General features: G+C 40.5%; 1 protein-coding gene across 1 annotated transcript; it reads right to left on the bottom strand.

The window, feature by feature from the left end:
• Positions 1-1,157: 1,157 nt before the first annotated feature.
• LOC121961718 (carnitine O-acetyltransferase-like) lies at positions 1,158-20,019 on the bottom strand. The gene is made up of 14 exons (XM_042511778.1): positions 19,993-20,019; positions 19,011-19,283; positions 14,982-15,100; positions 13,390-13,443; positions 12,558-12,708; positions 9,943-10,117; positions 9,498-9,676; positions 9,117-9,217; positions 8,222-8,341; positions 7,696-7,818; positions 7,128-7,263; positions 6,821-6,889; positions 4,768-4,905; positions 1,158-1,406 (listed from the first exon to the last, which is right to left on the bottom strand). The coding sequence occupies exons 1-14, from the start codon at positions 20,017-20,019 to the stop codon at positions 1,158-1,160; spliced, it is 1,914 nt and encodes a 637-aa protein (XP_042367712.1).
• Positions 20,020-20,562: the final 543 nt, after the last annotated feature.

Genomic DNA, 20,562 nt, shown 5'->3' with positions numbered 1-20,562 from the left:
CCTGGCTCCCCAGGTATGTGAGAATCTTTCCTGGAAACTTTGAGGCTGGATTTCTCACAAAACTAGTTTTAGGAGTGCCTACATTCAAATGGCCACATCTTCTTCAAATATTTTCTGATTTTCATGTGTAAGACATTGTTGGAAAGCTTAGGAACTACAGTTTCAGAATACTTCCATGGCTGGACACGATGAAATGAAACTGTTATAAAGCTTGTATCTGTGATTGTCATGTTTTAGTGTAGCTTAGCCTTGCAACTGTGATAGCTTTGTAGTAGTTTAGCTTGTATCTGTGAGAGCTTTGTAGTAGCTTAGCCTTGTATCTGTGATAGCCAGGTGGTACTGCCACTACCTGGAGCTTGCATAAACGAAGCCTGGGTCTGTTGAAGGTGGCAGGGCAATTTGGGCTGCATAGGAGCAGTGAGAGCTGGCACTAGGGGAGTGGCCGTCCGTGTGACAGGGAGATCAGTGACCCTAGGTTCTTCATTGAGTGCTTATCCTTTTCTGTAGCACAAGTTTCTTGTGTTTTTGTTGAATATAGCCTTGCTAGTACCAAATAGTTCCTTTGTGTGTTATTTGACTGGTATGTTAGATGCATATCAGTGGACAAAGGTGAACAAATTGGACTGTTGCTTGCTAAAATAGAGTGCCTGCCCTGTGTCTTTATGTTATTGCTATCATACCATTGAAAAATGCACATCATATTGTGTGCTTTTTGGGAGCTATGCACGTCTTTATTGGTTTTGCCATGAGGACAGTTGTCAAAATTGCAGTAACGCTTTTTGTCCACAGGAGGACGGTGTTGTTAACTGTTTATATTAGCCAGGAATTTCGGAGCAGTGTATTGTTGCCAGTTTCTTTAATATATTAAGCAGAAGGTTTAGATTTAATTAAACTGTATATTTTATTTCAGCATTTAAGGCCGATGTATTTTTATTTCTTTTGCCTACAGTAGAACCGAACAGATCCATTTCAAGTGTTCATTTAAGTTTATTTTGGAATAAACTCCCCGTGCCCTGGGTGGCTGTGGCTGGTTATTGAGAGTGAATGGCTGAATGTGACATGTAGTGGAAAAGCGCTTTGAGTGTTCGGAAGACCAGAAAAGCACTATACAAGCGCAGTCCATCTACCCTCTGATCGGATTTCAGTCCTTGGAGGATCTATTGAGCCAGCATCACAGAGATCCCATCTCCGTCACGTGTTGTTTGTTCCAGCAAGGTCCTGAAGTCCAACAGTGCATCCTTCACAGCTAGACACATATCTGTTGTGCTATATCCTTCGTGGGTTTTGGAAGATTTAAGAGTGGCCACTGTAATATCAATGCAATCATCCATAATACTGTAGAGCACATCGTATTGTCCAGGTTCTTCAGGGCCAAAACATGGCAAACATCCAGCCATATTTGCTACCTGGTGAAGAGAGACGGAAGTGAAAATGCAGTTGTTAGTTAATGCACTCAGACTTTAATATGTGTTTTTGTGAAATATAGGAAATTTTCTTTTTGGGGTAAGCATGCATTTTTAAAAACATTTACCCTGACATATTCTATATGTGTGTGAAATGATTCCCTGTCTGTCAGGAACTTATTTAAGATACATCGACATGCAGGGCCACACTCTTTGGTTTACCTAAAAGTTCACAAAGAAACAAGTAAAAATCAAACTATGTGCAAATGATCACTATTCACATACCAACCAGGTCAAGACCCTGCAAGACATAAAGGCCAAGTCTGAAAGGGAGAAGAGTTGCTCAAGTCTGTTCAGTCTGTGTGTTGCTCTTGTGATACTAGCATCTGGGTAATTAAGGGGTGTATGGTTAGCACTAGTGTAACCTACTGAGCAATCAGCACTCGTGTTTGAGAGTCAGTCCTCATTTGAAGTGACATTCTCATTATATAAAGATTTAGACATACAAATGTGAAGTCTTTCGCAAGAGTCCTTTGCCAGAGGACTAGAGAGATGGCGGATAAACATCATCAAAGCCAAGTTTCTTTTCACTTGGTCTAAAAATCTGCTCCTTCTTATCTGCCATGTGTAAACTTTTCCAATAACTTTCTATGTCACTTTAACCTTTCCAAGCTCCACAAACACCCAACACCTAGTCACGAGGGGCCTGTAGACCTAACAACTACAGTGAGATCATCTCTGTCTATGCCTTCTTGTAATCTTGGATTACGCCAAAGAACATCCCCATCCCTGCAACCCTGTCCTCAGCCTACTCTGTCACCCACGCACCCAGACTTCTCGACAGAAGGGGTGGCACTTGTTTCCTAATCTCCCCCAAACAAAGATATTCTCTCTACCTGCTTTCACATTTAACTCCTCCTTTTAAATACTGTGCCATGTCTGTTACTCATCCAGTGAAATTATACATTGTTGCTCTGCCCATTAGGTCCTCTCTGAGAATTCTAGAAGGAAAATGGCCCCTACTTGTACTTGTGCCTGTACTTCAACATTCAGACTACTGATTCCTACTCATGCCTCTAACTTAACAGAAACCCTCTGTCCTTGTCATCTCCTGGCAGGCTCACCTGACCTCTCCAGTTCTGTAGTCATCTCACTTGGTGTGCACTGACAGAACAACTGAGTAGCTGAAAGGAAATGACAGATCCCTAACTCTCTGAGGACCTCCTAAACTATCCATCGCTTCTGACCTGGTTTTACACCTCCTTGTCTGCAGCTGAAAGCTAAGGCAGTTTTAAGTTGTGAGGTGCAACATTAACACTTTTCTGCTTGTCGGGGGCAAGTAAAGTCTGTCATCAACTGCTGTCATAAACATCCATCAGCTTACCAACACAGACTAAAACAACACTTTTACTCCCAAAAAATAAAGAGGGTAGAAGGTAAAGAGTAGACTTATTGGTCATTTTTTAAACCAAATTTAAAAAACAAAATTACGTTTGTCCTTGATCCATCCCAAGGACAAGTTGAAAAAAATCAGCAGCTACTATGAAAATTCCATCCAGTTCCTTGGACATGTTGCAGCTGGTGGCATCATTCAATTCCTGCAGTACAGTAATTAAAATTTAAATCAGCTTTGGATGCCAGGGGTTTAACCATGTCTCTGTGAAGATGAGTGCAGAGCAATCTCTGATCTCCCGTTGCTGAGTGACCCTGGCAACTGGACATTAGCCAGAAGAAGGCTTGGTAGAGGAACAGCTCCTGGTCCAAGTCTGGTCAGCCTCGCTCTGGTGCCAGCTCTCCTCCCTCTCTTTGTCTGGCAATTTCGGTTTCGTTTCTCCCCTCTGGTCTGACTTGCTGCTCGGCACATGCCACTGGTGGGGATCCTCTCGCGGTCTGCTGCGTTTAGTCCAATACCCACACAACTTTTCCTGATGTTGATAAGTGCTTCTCTATCATACAAAAGTGGTACTTCAGCAAAAGGGGTCATGGTGTCGAAAAAAATTGAAAAATATAGCAAAAAAGCAGCAAGGATTTGAGGAGCTACTGGCTGCTGCATCTACATGTGCTGCCATCGTCATAGCTTTTCTGAAACAATCTCCAGTGGATGGACATGAAAATATTGGCATGGTGTTTTGTATGTATGTCTTTGGAATGTGCAAAACATTGAAGACCCTCAGTTAACGGCAGCAGCTGGAATACAGTCAGCACAGTCCACTGTGACAGCCCTCGCTGGAAAGCGGTTTAGCTTGGCTGAATTTTGGCTGAATTCAACTGTCTCCTCTCCAGAGGTGCAGGCTGCTCTCCTTATGGCAAAAGTGAGGCAGAGATGAACCGCAATGTAAAAACTTGTTTCCCGATTTAGATTTTGATTTAGGTAAATATTTAGGAACGTGACATAAAGATTTGATTTAACATGTAGTCAGTCATTTTCTGTAACCGCTCGACCTCGTAAGTGACGCCCCCGGGGGGGGGGGGGATTTCACATTTTAAAGTTACATGTAAAATTCAAGATTTTCAAGATTTAGATTTAACATATAACATTTAGATTTATGATTTAGATTTATCATATAATATTTAGATTTATGATTTTGATTGAACATATAACATATAGATTTAAGATTTTGATTTAAAATATAACATTTAAATTTAACATACAACATTTAAATTTAAGATTTAGATTTATCATATAATATCTTGATTTAAGATTTTGATTGAACATATAACATATAGATTTAAGATTTTGATTTAAAATATAACATTTAAATTTAACATACAACATTTAAATTTAAGATTTAGATTTATCATATAATATCTTGATTTAAGATTTTGATTTTTAAGATTTTGATTTAAAATATAACATTTAAATTTAACATTCAACATTTAAATTTAAGATTTAGATTTATCATATAATATCTTGATTTAAGATTTTGATTTAACATATAACATTTCGATTCAATATTAAGGATCAAAAATATAACATTTAGATTTAAGATATAATATCTAACATTTAGATTTAACATATAATATTTAGATGTAATATCTAACATTTAGATTTAACAAATTACATTTAGATATAACATTTAACATTTAAATATTATTTTAAACATTTTTATTCTTGGACATATTTTTTTTTTCGTGAAAGAATAAATCTCCCAAGGCACTTAACCATTGGCACACTATAAAAAATGGTAGGTCTTGGGCACAACAGACTCTCTGGGTGACTCCACCTGTTTTGGCCAAAAGGCTTGTTGAAGTCATATATCAACTATCGACTATATAGTGCACACCAAGACACATGAGAATATTTAGCCACTTAACTATACTGTGGTATTGTTTTGACCTTTTATGTCACAGTTTTAATACTTACATAACTTGTACCAAGATTGATGGTAAAGACTTTATCAAAGGAATTGTCTGTGAAGATATCGGGCATGGGGACTTTTTCTTCAACAGCCTGCTGCTTCAGACCCCAGAGGTGGCTGAACATGTCCTGGCCTCTCAATGCCTGTAAGAAAAGGGGCAAATCAAGTTACTTTAAAAGTCTATCCCCCTCTGCATGCTCCCAACCAAGCAGGTACATTGTCTTTGTTTTGGCTTGCGTGGCTTTTGTCTTACTCCCTTTTCCAGCCATCTGGAAGCAACAGCTTAAAGACAAGAGCCCTGACTACAGATATGGTGGATTTTCTCAGGTGCAGAGAAATTTAACCCCTTTAGCGTAAAATCATTTCAAAACATCTCCATCCAAACAATATCTGCATTCAATCCCTTTTGCACAGATGGTCTGAACCCTGAGTTTCCTGTCCCCCACTGGCTAAGCACACTGTAAAATCAATGTGGTAATGCTCTCTTGCTCTCCCTCTAGTGATTGAAACTAATCAAAGTCCATGCTAACTGAAGTTTTACGGTATGCATGCCATTCCATTCACATTAAAGGTAACAAATGAATTACTCTCTTGGTATTGGTTTTACTTTGAAAGTATTGGAATTGGTGCTGGTATCATATTTTTTTTTAAATGATTCCCGGTCCTTGTTGTCACAGAAAGGCTTTTTGGAGCCATCTAACTGGCCACTCAACCCTTCAAACATCCACTTGAAGCACAGTAATGGGGTTGGAGAGGAGAAGAGGGTGTTGCCTCTTTGGCCTCCTACATGACATACTTCCTGGTTACTATTAAGAAGGGAGTGTTCTGACCCATTTTGGATCCCCAGATCCTAAACCGATGCATTGACCCCTGAACATTCCATATGCTAACCACCAAGTGGTTACTGGAACTGGCTCAGATGGATGATTGGTCCACCAAGGTGATTGATCACCTTCCAGGGAATAGCCTATAGTTAAAAAAGACTAATGATCAGTTGTTCGTTGGCACCATGCACCTTCAGCAAATGCGTTTCACACAGCCTGGTTGATCTCACACCATACCAAGTAGAAGTTCATGATGAACTGAAAGTTGAGCAGCCCCCTACCAAACAACCTGGTGGTACTGCTGGGGCTACTGGCACCTCAAGACAATCTACCCCTCTGCTTCAGCAGCCTAGGTTATAAATAAGTAGGCAGGCTGTGACAACTAACCTTCAGCAAGTCAGGATCACTGTGGCTGTGTTCTTTTTTTTTTAAAGATTATTTTTTGGGGGATTTTTCTCTTTATTTATAGGACAGCTGTAGAATGAATGAATGTGTGAGAAAGAAGGGGAATGACACACAGCAAAGGGCCACAGGCTGGAATTGAACCTGGGCCGCTGTAAAGGCCCTAGTATGTGGGGCGCACACACCAGCAGGTGAGAAAGAGGTTGCCCCTGTGGCTGGGTTATTGTTATCTACCCTTAGCTTCCAGTAGACAGCAGAGCCTGTGTGAGATTGAAAAAAAGTTATGATATGTAACCATTTGGAAGTTCTATTAGCAAAATTTGGAACCCTGTACCTGAAGAATGGGAGGCACCCTGTCGTTCCTCATGTTGCTTGCTGAAGAAGGTGCAAAATGGTGGCTCAGCCTGCATCGTGATACTCCTATATATATACTTTGTTATTGCTGAAAGGCATTCTTATATAAACACTTACATTCTGGGTTGTAAACACTTACCTGACTGGCTGGCTATGTTCATGCAAATTTCAGTGTGTGAACGCATGCTCGTAAGCCTGATTGCTGGAGGAGAGAATACCCATAGATTGCGTACCCACCAAACAGAAGAGGGCTCAAGATTACCTGTACTCACGCGATTTGAACTCATTTTGGTTACAATATTGCGCGGCGCGTTGGACTTTGTTATTGCTGACGCGAATTCTTCGCGTCGCGTGTAATTCGTTGACGCAATTACTGGAAGCTGAAATAAACTTTTGCGGCGTCGTCGCATGAAGACATTGACAGCCTATCAGTGAGATCGTCATCGACGTGCTGACGTATGGACGTCCTGGTACTTACCAGATCTGTGGACCATGCATGTGCATCTAAAGCTTTCTGCAATAAACAACCTGTCCCTTGTTCTGTGTTCTGTGCCGCCTCCGTAGGGTAGCATGCACCCAGAAACAGGAAGAAGACAGGAATGTCATAGCTTAAAGTGGTTAGTTTTTTTAGCCTGATTGCTGTGAAGTCAAAACTAGTAACGCGATTTCATTTAAGCATAGTATCCAAAGCAACCTAAGGCAGTATCTCTGATGCCAACACATTTTTCATTACACAGAGTTACATTATATAAGACTTATTATTACAAGTTTGGTTCTCAACAGACCTGTATTTTGGGGTCATCAAAAGCCTTGACAAAGGCAACTGAGGCAGGCGAGTTTGAATTCATCATACTAACACGTCCAAGTTTGAATGCACGCAGGGTGACATATTCCATTGATGGACAGATCTGCTGGTACAACCTAACAAAAGAAAGGGGAGAAATTTTGTCAACAAACTTTTTGTTCCAACATACATAGCCCTGAAACTTGTTGACCAGACAAACAAATACAGGAGCTCTACAAAAACACTTTTACTAACTATCCAGTTTTATTTTGCTGAGAGCTTCTATTCTTCCATTACTATAGTTTCTGGCTAATGAAAACATCTACTGTGACTTCTTTGATTTCCTGATCACTAGGGGTCTAAAGACAGAGGGATGCCATTTGCTGTAAAGCCTTCTGAGGCAAACTGTGATTTGTGATGAGAAGCTTTATAAATAAAATTGACTTGACTTTTACTAATGCACACATTTTAAAAACAACGCCTACTTTCCCCTTGGCATATAATGTAAAGAGTAAAAAAAACATGCATAAAAAGACAGTAAATCAACACATGACATTTCAGCAGCTCACCTGTAGTAGGCCAGCTTTACCGCCATCTGTACAAAAGCATTGGGGCGCATCTTGTAGGTCTTTATGAAATTTTTCCCAAAGTGGTCAAATTCCTTGAAGCTCAGATCGATTTTTCGGGCCAGTCTGTGGTGGTGGGGATGGAACACATGTCTGGACAGTGAGACTTTACTTATCTAATTAGAAAGGTGTTTCCACTAGTATTTGTCAGCAATTTGACAAATGATAAGTATAAATTGCTGATGCTGAGAAAGATGTACAAAGATGTTGTAAAATGTAAAGATTTGGATTCTAGCTGTAAAAAAAATCAATAAGACAGGCTTATGCAGGGTTTTTTAAGACATATCATATTTTAAATCTTTAAGTCACATTTGAAGCCCTTTTTCTGTAGTCGTTATATTTTAATCCTGAAAATAGTTGCTGCTGTATGTAGCTGTTCACATAGCAATACATGTACATGAAAACTGAAATGGCTGGATTACTGTTGCTCTGGTCACTGGATGTCTATTACAACTACAGCTGCTCTCACGTGTTCATGTGCTGCTTGGCCTCCTCAATGTCCTTCTGGATCTCAGGTGTGAGGTTGAAGCGTAATTTCTGGGGCACAGGTAAAGACTCTATGGGAGACTGCGTCACCTCTGGCCTTTTCCTGTTTCCACACACAAAAGAATGTCAATCAATCAATCAATCAATCAGTCAATCAGTCAATCAGTCAATCAATCAAAATGATATAAAATACAATTTCAGTGAAATGTAATCTGTCGATTCAATTGATGTATTATAAAAGGACTGGAATAAGAATGTAAGATTATAAGACTGGGCAGTCATAGGCAGGGTCTTCATTTCGGATCCCTGTGGCCTGAGGGCAGAAGCTCTTCCTGAGCCTCTTAGTACTGGCCTGGTGTATCCAGTAACGTCTTTCTGACATCCGGTGGATGGGATCTTTAAATATTTGATGAGCTTTATTTTTGCAGCCCCTGATGTAAACATCTATAAGGAAGCGTAGAGCAGCGTCTATTGTTTTTTAGTTGAAGGAGCCCCTCTTTGCAAGACCTTGTGGTCCTGTTTTGGGCTGTTTCTGTACCAGGCAGCTTCTAATCAGGGCAGTCTTGATGATGAAGGAATATAAATTCCTCAGTATTTTAGGGAGGAGCCATAATTTTCTAAGGCAACTTAGGTAAAACAGTCTTTTCCTTTCATAGGTTTGTTATCACACTTGCCATAGATAGACGTATATGAAGATGGACAATCTGTCACTCATCCTGCCCACTATGCTGAGTGAACCAGGAGCTATTACAGAAAGGCGGAGCTGAACTTGTGATCTCTATCTGTACATTCTGCCTAATGACTGAACTTTCAATCATTAAAACACCAAATCAGAACACCTGCACTTACTGAAACTCATTCATTTACGGGTTACTTACAAGCCTGCTACAAAATGACCACACAAGGACATTTGGGCTACACCATCAGCAACGGTATTTGAGAGGTTTGAACCCAATGTTCCATCTTCTCCAATAATTAACTGAAAAAAGGACAAAAGACACAATTACCTTCCAACTTCTCATAATTCTGTTTTTTCTTATCTGAGTGACTTTGTTGCTGATGTTATTCTAATCAGTGAATTTAAAAATGTTGTCTTCTGACCGAAAAGGAAACTTGAACACACACACACACACACACACACACACGCAAACACACACACACACACACACACACACACACACACACACACACACACACACACTGCAGCATGTTTTGCATGACAGTTCACTTGTGTATAATTTGTGGGTGTGTTATATTACCTGCATCACCTTGTCAAACCAGCGGTTTCCACTGTTCAACTGGCTGCCTCCTCCATGCAGTAAGTGACACAAAGTACTACTGCGATACATTTCATCAGACACTGGGGGCATCGCTCCATCCAAACACACTGTGAAGATGCTGCTTTGGATAGCCAATACTGACTCTTTGTTGGTCTTATCTAAACACATCAGGGTCAAGCACACAGAGCAAACGTCATGTTATTATGGAATCAGACTACAAGCGCTAAACAAATCACAAATCAACAAATCAGGGACATTTTCACAGCCGGAACTGGATTTTACCTTGTGGATTTATAAAGTAAGCCTTGTAGTATCTCCACCAGGCATGCGTTACCATGGACAAAAGGATAATTTAACATGCTGTTGTGAATGATTCGTCAGTGTTTGTTTAGTTTGACTTGCATGAGAGCAGAGTTATTCTTACCCTTGATGAGGTTGTTGTAGACTTTGTGCCAGACGTCACGACGCTGGGTGGTGAGGATGCCTACAGGCTCCATGGTGATCTCTAGTGAGGCGCTGCAGATCCTCTCCAGCTGAACACAGAGTTGATCCACTGTCAGTGGACTCCCATCACTGTTGTACACTTCCAGCTTAAAGAACTGAATCCAAGGGGAGGAAACATGGACGCAAGACTGGATTAGCAACTGAGCAAAGTCCCCGACACTCAGGCCTCTGCAGGCCTCAGGTTGTTGGTGACAAAATGACTTTAAAATTAGTATTTCTACATACAACTTGAAATTAATGAAATCAATAAACTAAATAAATATCACTATGACCCCTCCTAAGCAAACTGTTCCTCACTCAGTTTCATCAAGACTTTGTATGAGCATCTCAGTATGTTTACATGTATTTCAATGATCTGAGAATTCCCTGATATGGGCAGAAACCTGAATTTAAAATCAGCAATGTGAACAGGAAATTTGTATTCCCATTTCCAAGAATTACCTGGAAAATACTAAATTTCTGCAGGTTCAGCATGTTGCTACTTTATACCCTAAACTAGATTACTTAAGGTTCTAAGTAAAGACATCAGAAGAAAAATGTTGCTGTTCCAAAAACGGTTGGTCTGAAGGAAGAGATCAAGCTTTGTGCTGTAGCATGCAGGCCAGTTATGTAGGTCAGACATCTTGGAGCATAGACATAAAATGACCATCTGGTTAATTTTCTGAATAAAACACTCTGTTTACGTCTGATTGTATTTCACTTAACTACATCAACAAAAAGTCACAATTAGCGGATCCAGGCCTGGAATCAACAGGTCAGAGGTTTTCAGAGGTCACTACCGACAACACAGATGAAGGGAAGCTAATTATGGAGATGGAAAACCACAAAATTATTTATGACACCACACATCCTTTTTATAGGGAGGGACAACCATAGAAAGAAAATGGTGTGAAACAACTTATTGCGAGTTATAAGAGTGAATGGAGTTATTACTTCTTCTTCTGTACTGATATAATGCCCACGATTTTGTGAATTACCACGGAAACTCCTCGGTCTCGACACTTCAGCTGATCTGGCAGTGCTGCGCTGTGCTGTGCTCAAACCACAACCTGTGGGAATTGACGGATGAGGGAGCACCGAGCAAAACTGCAGCAGAGCCATAATGCAATGCACATGCAAGCGGTGGAAGTCCTGGGTTACTTTATATATATATATATATCTTTTATTTAACCTGATAAAAGATTCATTGGGATTTAAATTTGCCTTTTCCAAGGGTGACATGGCCAAGAGGGCAGCTTAAAACAAACTTACAACAATAAATACCGACAGACAAATATAACTATCAAACAAATACAACTATCACACAATACAAAGAGCGAGCACAATCTCCAGTTGAAATGCGAAAAGCGCAATTATCAAATTTCAATTGTCATTGGAGTAGCAGTCACATTGACCAATAGTGCAATTTTTTCGGCCTTATAAAAGTGACTTAAATTTCGCCATAGTTATCAGTTCAGACAGCTTTAAGTCCTTGTAAATTATTCCAAGTGGAGGGGGCGGCAAATTTTCTTTGCCAAGTTCTGTGCAAACCTTGGGGACCGACGTCAAAAGAATACTGTGAGAGTGCAGGCCATATTGATTCTGTTTTTACACATATAAATACATAAATAAGAGGGAACCAACATAATTAGACTCTTGTATATAAAAACCGACCAGTGTGTGAGAGCCTGCGGACAGAGAATGTCAATTAGCAGCAGTATACAAAGCACAGTGGTGTACGCAGTACCCATAGCCAGTAATGTAACCGAAAGCATAATGGTAAACAGTGTCTAATTTCTGGAGGCAATGATCAGTTACATTCATAAAAAGCAGATCACCATAATCCAACAAAGGTAAAATATTGCAGAATTCAAATTTTTCCTTGATCTAAGTGAGAAACAAACTTTATTTCTGAAAAAGAAACTTAACTTGAGCTTCAGCTTAGAAACAAGGTTATCAATGTGAGGTCTGAATGACAAAGTTTGGACTATAATAATACCAAGATACTTATAGTGTTGAACATTTTAAAGTCAACTCCTTGGGCAGTTATGATCTTAGGAAGAGTAGATGGGAACTTTCCATTTGAAAAGAGCATGACTTTAGATTTCTGCATTTAAAACAAGCTTGAGTTGAGTCAGATGGGGCTGAACAACATCAAAGGCAGACTGCAGAAATGTAAGAGTTTGGGCTGCTGAGGGAGGCGAGCAGTAGATAACAATGTCATCTGCATAAAAATGAAAAGCAGCATTTGATAAATTGACACAAAGATTATTCACGTATATGCTTTGCTGTGAAGAGGCCTAAGTTGCTTTATCAATGTCTCATTTCCACTTTTAGTTAAAAAAAAACAAAAAAAACTTTCTTTTACTCCTCAGTAGGCACTTAAGATATCTGTGAGTATTTTATGCATTTGTGTGACAGTGACAGTAGCGAGATGAAAGGGAATGAGGGGAGAGAGAAAATGGATTTTCCAATACAGACTTGGAATGTTGGAGCTCATGGTTGGTGTATTCCTCACTTGACGGTTTTGTAAGACAGTGATGTGATGTTCCTTACTTGACCATTGTGTACTACAGTTACATGTTTGTCGATGTAGTACTCCATGGTGTCTTCCGTCTCACCAGGGATACGGCACGATGAAAACAGCAGCTCGTGCTGCTTCATACACAGCGGCTTCCCTTTCATGTAATCTACTGGTAGTGTATCACTGAAAATATATAAACATAAAACACTATGTCAGTTATTCAATTGCATTTACAACTCTGGCCATTGATGTCCCTGAAGCCACATCAGCTGGAAGGAACTTTGAATATTGTAGCTCTGCCGCCATCTTTGACTCAAGTTTGAATAAAAAACAAACTGTTGTAGATATCAGTGTTCTCCATATAACTGGAAAAGATAAGGTTTTCAGGTTTAGCTAGTTGTTTAGTAGTAGTTTTACATATAGAAATACTAAGACTGAGCCAACCAAAAAATGCAGACAGTGTTCTTACAACTACAGAGAGCATATTTCTGAACTTGGTTGAACTTCTTCAGGTTTAAGAACTTTCAACTGTATGTTATCTATAAACACCTTAGCAAGTGATAAACATTCATTCAAATTCTTCAGAAAACTGATTTTATATCTCTGGACAAAGGTGTCTTCTAAGAGAGTGAAGCACTTCTTCCAGGCAGCAGTGTTTATATGTAATTGAACTGCTTCTTCTGCTGTTAAATGTTTGTATGTAAAAACAGCAAATATATTAATGAGCTGTACTCAAAATAACAGTTAATTTATTCATTTAAATATATGGTGTGAAACAATAAGTCATGACAGAAAATAATGAAACTGTGGACGATAATGATCTTTTGTACCTGATAAAAAAGAACATTTAATCTCAGTACTCACTTCTCAATCATTATTTTTATATCCAGTGCAGAAAGTATGAGTTTGGCAGCATATCTAAAAGGAGAAAACATGGTTAGTCATTTAAATATTTAAAATAATTCCATCAATTTCATAAAAGAATTGTCCAAATTAAAGAGGCTGAGATATCTTAACTTGAATCCCTTGTATGGGTTGATCTCCCTAAACCAAAATGAAGTCTATCCAAAACAAAACTGATGTATTTTCTCAGCCCTTAGAAAGTTAGAGTTGAAGAGTATGATGTTGGACAGTTATAGAGTATATTAATCACGAGAACACTTTTGATGGAGTTGATCATTGTTATTTCTTTAGGACACTCTGGGCTTTTAGCTTTGGTGAGACATCTCTTCTTCTGTTCTGTTAAAGGAATGTGGTGGACTCAGCCAGTCAGCCAGTGTTCAGAGAGGTATCAGACAGGGTTGTCCCTCAATCTGGGATGCTATATTCTCTGGTCATTGAGCGTCTCTTGAATCATCTCAGTTGAGGTCTAATAGGGTTAGCCTTCTTAGAGTAAATTCAGTTATCATGTCAGAATATTTTGATGATTTCACAGGTCAAACAGATATTCAATCACTCAAACATAAGCTGGCAGTATGTTGTAGATCAATGAAGGGGCTGTTGGAGGACTTCAGCAAGTGAAAAACACCCCTTCCACACCTACTTCCATCCATGGGTAGATGTGGAACTGGAAAAGACTGCTAGTATCTGGGAGTAGATCTGGCCAAAAACTGGGACCCTGGCTAGTTACACCAAGGCTGGGTATAAAAAGGCCAGAGCAGACTCTTTCTGCAGTACCATGCTAAGGATGTTCTACCAGTCTGTGGTAGCCAGTTCTATCTTATTCGCTGTGGGGCTGGGGCATCAGGGTTAGGACAGTTGATGCCAACGAAATCAACAAGATCATCAGGGAGTCCTTTCTTCCTGTGGCCATCAGACTCAACAATTTATCCAGCTCAGGTCAAGGACAGTGGAGACATGGAGACCTGAAGTGACTCCAGCCTCCATTTCAGCTCTGATCTGCTGACTCCTGTCTCTCTCTGTTTCTCTCTCTCTTTCTTTAGCCATATTTACACTGCCTGTTCAAGGTTGTAATATCACATTGTTATGCTGCCTCGCTGTTCTTTATACAATGTCCTATCAGGGGGTCTTGCCTCTGAACCGGGACAGGTGATAGTAACAGTCCTGAAGGTCTGTGTAAAACGTAAAGCCGGCAAGATGTAAAGAGTGTGACATTTTGATTATGTGTTAATGTGTGCCACCCACCAGATAAAAAGCAGCTGTTATCGTAGCGGCTATTTCAAAGGAGAGGAACAACTGCCGTAAATGTCCACAAAATGGGAAAACAATGAGATTCAGGATCTCCTTATCTTCTGAACAGAGGACAAGATCAGCCACCATATAACAGAGAAGGTAAATGATTGTGATTGACATGTCATGCCTATTGTTGAAAAGTGCTGCGATGCAGTGTATAATCACAGGACTCATGATTCCTGTTTATCAGAATGACGAAGGTGTTGGATCGGGTCATCCACTGGGCACAAAACTGCAGTGTGTCAGTGTCTGTGTCTGTTTACCTTATTTGTCCCTTTTTATCTCTGTAGTCCAGTCGAGGAAAGATTGCCGCAGGGCTTGAAAAGCTCACCAGAGGCTTCCGGTGGATGAGGAATTCATTCTTCACAAAATCCTCTGTCATCTACAAACAGTTACATGCAAAAAGTTACACATAGATACATAACACACATACATAGAAAGTCTCTTGAGTTTGTAATGAATGATGCCTTTACTTGTGTGTTTCTGGACATTGTCTTTTAAATTAAGGGTGACGTTACACAAAATGCCTGAATGAACGTTGATGACCAAACAAGGTAAAATGTGATTCCTATTTCCAGAAGGAAAAAGTAGTAACATCTTCTCTTCCTTGTTTTCCATGCCCTCCAGGGTTGCATGAGGTCTAGGAGGCTGAGCATGCACTATGGAAGCATGATCTGATATCACCAATTGTTGTCCCTGGATCAGTGACTAACTTGTTTGTCCAGGATTAACATAACAGCCAACCAATCAGCAGTAGTTCTAGACTGGGATGCCATTCACAGTGTTCCATGCAGAAAAATCACCCATAAAGTAAGGTCAGGAGGTCACAGAGAGAGAGCTGCATGAAACAGGAATCTCCTGTGAATTCGGGAAGGTTTGCAGTATGGCTGTGACCACAGACTATATGGCTGTGACATGCTAGTCATGCACGCTGGCTCTCCAGCTCATTGTGGTGTTGATATGTGAAGTAACAGGTCCTGCTGACAGATGAAAAAAGGTCCAGGAAGGTATCCAAACGAGCCACAGCTTTGCAGACATATATAGCCTTTGTTTGCATTAATTCATTTTTATTTCACGTTTAGGAACCAATACCTGGCGTTAAGTAGGCTACTCCGTTCTAATTTGGAACTAATTTTCGGATCCAAACCCTACTAGTCAGGCAGATTTGATAGGCAGATCTGCCTTAAGAACTCTCATTCTGAAAAATTCTGAAGGAAGTCCAAACGACATTGCTGGTGACTTGACCGGCCTTCTTCACAAGTTCCTCCAAGTTTTTTTCTTGTTTTGGATTTGATGGAGTGAGAAATAGGGGGTGTGGCCTGAGAGAGTGTGAAAGGGGGTGGACATGCAAGCAGATTTCCACCACTTCCATGTGCGTTGCGTTACGGCTCCGCTGCGGTTTTGCTCCGTGCTCCATCATCCATCAATTTCCACTAGTTGCGTTTTGAGTCCGGCATGGCGCTGCACTGCCGGATCAGCTGGAGTGGCGAGACTGTGGAGTTCTCGCGGTCATTACAGAATCACGTGCAGCATATCATTACAGAAAAAAAAAGTAGTAACTCCATTCACTCCATGGATTAATTATAGTGATGTCCATTCACTCCCATAACTTCCAATAAGTTGCTCCATGCCATTTCCTTTCTATGGTTGTCCTTATAAAAGGAAGTGTGGTGTCATAAAAAAATGTGTGGTTTTCCACCTTCTAAATTGGCTTCTCCTGTTGCCAGTAATGACCTCTGAAAACCTCTGACCTGTTGAATCCAGGCCTGGATCCGCTCATTTTGACGTTTTGTTGATGTAGTTAAGTGAAATATGATCAGACATAAACACGGAGTGTTATGTCTATGTATGTTATGTTTATTCTGAAAAGTAACCGGGTGTTTTAATGTTGTATCGCTGTCCGATTTCCTGTCTGCTCTGTGTTAAATTCGACAAAATTTATGCAAAGTGATCCGGCATCCGGCAAAAATAGGAGGCTTGCGGATCAGATACGCACGGACTGCCGGAGCTGGGACGGAGTCGATCGGCAGCGCTGCGAAGCCAGTGGGAACTGACACACAGACTATAGTGCAATCTATTTGCTCCCTCTGCCGTGACAGAGCCGGACAGCACACAGATCTAGTGGAAATCCGGGGTCACTCTCATTGCGTGAGAGTTGGCAGCTCTGTTAATTTCATTTCTCCAGTCATGATAACGATATGATTCCCTGTTAAGTTCTATTGTATATTTGTGTGTGCGTGTGTGTATTGACAGATAGATATATATATATTATATGATTATCAAGTAAATATTAAAACTGACACAGCACCGCTGTTGTTAAACCGTTGATTAGCTGCTGTTGCTAATAAGCTAAGCTACTACGAGAGGGAATGCTCGTGAAAGAGCGCTGTTTGCGTCGAGCACTCTGTCATCTGTGTGAGCGAGCCAGTGAGTTGGAGTCAGTACTTGGTTACACTTGGCTGCACTTGGCCACATTCAGTTTTTTACACATTTCTAAACGTGGAAAAAGAGCTTTGCTTCATGCGCCATTGAGCAGTTCTCATAGAAATGAACGAGGCCCTGCCCCATGGCTGCGTTTACCTCTGGGTTGTCTTTAAAGGGAAATAAACATTTTGGACTTGCTAAGCTAAGCTAAGTTGAGCTAAACTAAGCTAAGCAGGCTGTATGTTGCTTTCTCTTTTCACACATTTATTTTCCATTAAATACAATCCCCAGAGTTTAAACACATATAATAAGTCCCCAACCTTAAAACAGTTTGTAAGCTGGAAGCTGCCTTTTAGCCTGCTTAGCTTAGCTGCACCGCTTGGGCACACGTGGCTGTGCTTAGCTTAGCTTAGCCTAGCTTAGCAGGTAGAGCTAATGTCTAGCTTAGCTTAGCAGATAGAGCTAATATTACCATAAGTCACGTAATATCTATTTTCACACATATGTGAAAAGAAGCTGGCGACCTGGTGCTCAGACAACAACCTGGCACTAAATACCGCAAAAACAAAGGAGATCATTATGGACTTCAGGAGGAACAGAACTGACCCGCCCCCCCTCTACATCAACGGTGAATGCGTGGAGAGGGTCCACACATTCAGGTTCCTGGGAGTCCAGATCTCCGACGACCTCTCCTGGACCGACAACACCACAGCGGTCAACAAGAAGGCTCAGCAGCGACTACACTTCCTGAGAATCCTCAGGAAGAACAACCTGGACAGGAAGCTGCTGCTGGCGTTCTACCGCTCGTCCATCGAGAGCCTGCTGACCTACTGCATCACCACCTGACACAGGAGCTGCACTGAGGCAGACAGGGAGAGGCTACGGAGGACAGTCAGAACAGCCCAGAAGATCATTGGCTGCCCCCTCCCCTCCCTGGAGGACATATACACCACCCGGTGCCTCAGCAGAGCACATAACATGATCAAGGACAGCTCACACCCTGGCGCTCAGCTGTTTGACCTGATGCCCTCAGGCAGGCGCTACAGGTGCATCAAGGCAAGGACAAACAGACAGAGAAACAGTTTCTTTCTGAGAGCCATCACCACCGTGAACTCTCACAAATAACCACCCCGGACACCACAACAGACAATAGACATTATACATCACATCCCTACCTCAATCCACCCGGTGCACACCCTAATTATCTTCCATGTGCAATATATTTCCTGTGCAATATATTTCTATCTGTGCAATATACTTCACATACTGTGCAATATGTCATGCAATACACCGAGTCGCTCTACCCATATTTATTATTTAACTTATACCTCCACACCCGTGTATATAGCTGTATATAAGTCTGATTTTTATTTTTTATTTCTATCTCGTACTTAATTCTGTAAAAAGCTTTTGTACTTTGCACTGAAGGAAGGGAGAAGCTCTCCAATCTCGTTATACACTGTATAATGACAATAAAGAGCATTCTGATTCTGATTCTGATGTCTTTGCCATTAAATAGATCAGAGATTAAATTTAGATTTAGTAATTCCCACACCCAAAAAATGTTCCACAATCCAAACAAATTTATGTGTGTGTGATTGCTGTTTAAATGGCTTTGAAATGGGTGCTTTTTTATTTGTTATTTTTTTAATTTTTATTGGTGGTTCGATCCAGGGACAACACTTACTAGGTGATATCAGATTGTGCATGGCCCCATCCTCTCTCCACTGGTTGTGGAGGCCTATTTTCCTGCATTTTTAATTTTTCGTTTTCAAAATAAAAAGTGCATTCATTTCATTTCATTTTGGAGCACAGAGTGTAATGAGAAATGAAACTTCATTTTAACACTTTACTTTAATACTACTCACCCAGTTCTCAGAGTTCTCTGCTTTCCTCTCCAGGCTTCTCTGCAGTCTTTCTCCGACCCCTCCTTTTTTACGAAACTCTTCAACCAGTTTTTTTGCTCGCTTCAGCTCGTCCCCCTCCAACATGGGCTCCATGTACTGGAGGTAGATGTCACAGGTCTGCTGCAGAGGGGGGACAGGCTGACTGGGCAGGTCCTTCTGATGAGACAGGTTTCTGCTAGCAACCAGGGTCACTGATTCAGGTCTCATCAAGTTATAGGGCTTCACCATCCCCACCTTTATATGAGATATACAAGGATGTTCTCAAATACATGTACACATAGGTTATAACTAGCAATAGTGACACCTGTTTCCTTTTTACCAGATACCAGCAAAGCCTTATTGTATTATAGTCGATTTTGCAAGAAGAAGAAGAAGAAGAAGAAGAAGAACACAAAGAAGTGCACAAAGAAGGGGGAAATAAAGAGGAAACTGGACTCAATAAAATGTAAAGCTAAGTGTGGAGCCTTTGTCCGTCCTCTCTGGCAGTGAGAGTAATTAATAACACAAATACTGTTGATGTGTGTAAGAAAAGCTGTGAGATTGGCATTCTTCTGGTGCACCAGTGCTGAAATGTCACCATAGATAACAAACAGCAGTACTCTGAGAAGTACAGAGATCTGTCCTTGGTGGGAAAAGGCTTAATTAGCATTGTGTGAACTCGTTTGAGTTCATTTGAACTGAATACTTGAAGTGTAAAAGACACTCTAGTATTATCATAATAGCTAAGGGTGTAGAGACCCAATGCAGAAGTTAAAATCAATATGTATAAACAAAATGTTAAAATGTGAGACATAAGAATGCAGGGTAATAAAAACTAGTTTTGTGCTAGGTTAAACAAATATTGCATATATACCCAAATAGTGTTGTCTGGCTAGTGTCATTTTAGTAAGCTACATTATGGATATCATGAACAGACAGAATTAACTGAAAATTTGTTACTTACCAGAGCTCTGCTGCAAACTCTCATCATTGTGCTTTCAGACAAACTTCCACAGACTGATGCTGGACAATATTTACCTATTTAAAGGTAATGTTTCTGCTGTATTTTAGGAGTTGGTAACCACTGCTCTGCTGGTGGCTCGTAGAGACTATTTGACTTAAACTGAATATTAAGAGAAGGTTTATTTGGAGTGGACTATAATGATGTCACCAACCGTCAGACTGTGACATGCAAAAGTGTATTTAACTCTATACACCAGCATTGTTTGTCTGACAAGGGTAGTTATGACTAACCAAACATGAACAATGCTCCATAAATTAACATAAATGTGTGTGTGTGTTTGTGTGTGTGTGTGTGTGTGTGTGTGTGTGTGTGTGTGTATGTGTGTTTGCGTGCACACGCAAGAAGCACTGGCATCCAGTGGTAAAGTTAGTAGTGTGCTTACATCTATTGTTGTTATTCAGTAATTTACTTTATTTGGCCCGCAGAAATATTCTTGTTACTTTTACTTACTAGCATGCTTACAACTGTAACAACATATCTCACTTCTGTCTATCTATTTATCTATCTATC

The sequence above is a fragment of the Plectropomus leopardus genome, chromosome 22 (assembly GCF_008729295.1).
Source record: "Plectropomus leopardus isolate mb chromosome 22, YSFRI_Pleo_2.0, whole genome shotgun sequence".
NCBI lineage: Eukaryota > Metazoa > Chordata > Actinopteri > Perciformes > Serranidae > Plectropomus > Plectropomus leopardus.
The sequence above is the reverse complement of the archived record's forward strand: the minus strand, read 5'-3'. Positions and strand labels throughout refer to the sequence as shown.

Excerpts from the sequence above, each read along its gene's own strand:
- LOC121961718 (XM_042511778.1), bottom strand. The coding sequence starts at position 20,019 with ATGATGAGAGTTTGCAGCAGAGCTCTG. Across the intron at positions 13,444-14,981 it reads GATAAAAAGGGACAAATAAG|ATATGCTGCCAAACTCATAC; the intron begins GTAAACAGACAC and ends TTCTCCTTTTAG. Across the intron at positions 9,677-9,942 it reads CTACAACAACCTCATCAAGG|ATAAGACCAACAAAGAGTCA; the intron begins GTAAGAATAACT and ends TGATGTGTTTAG.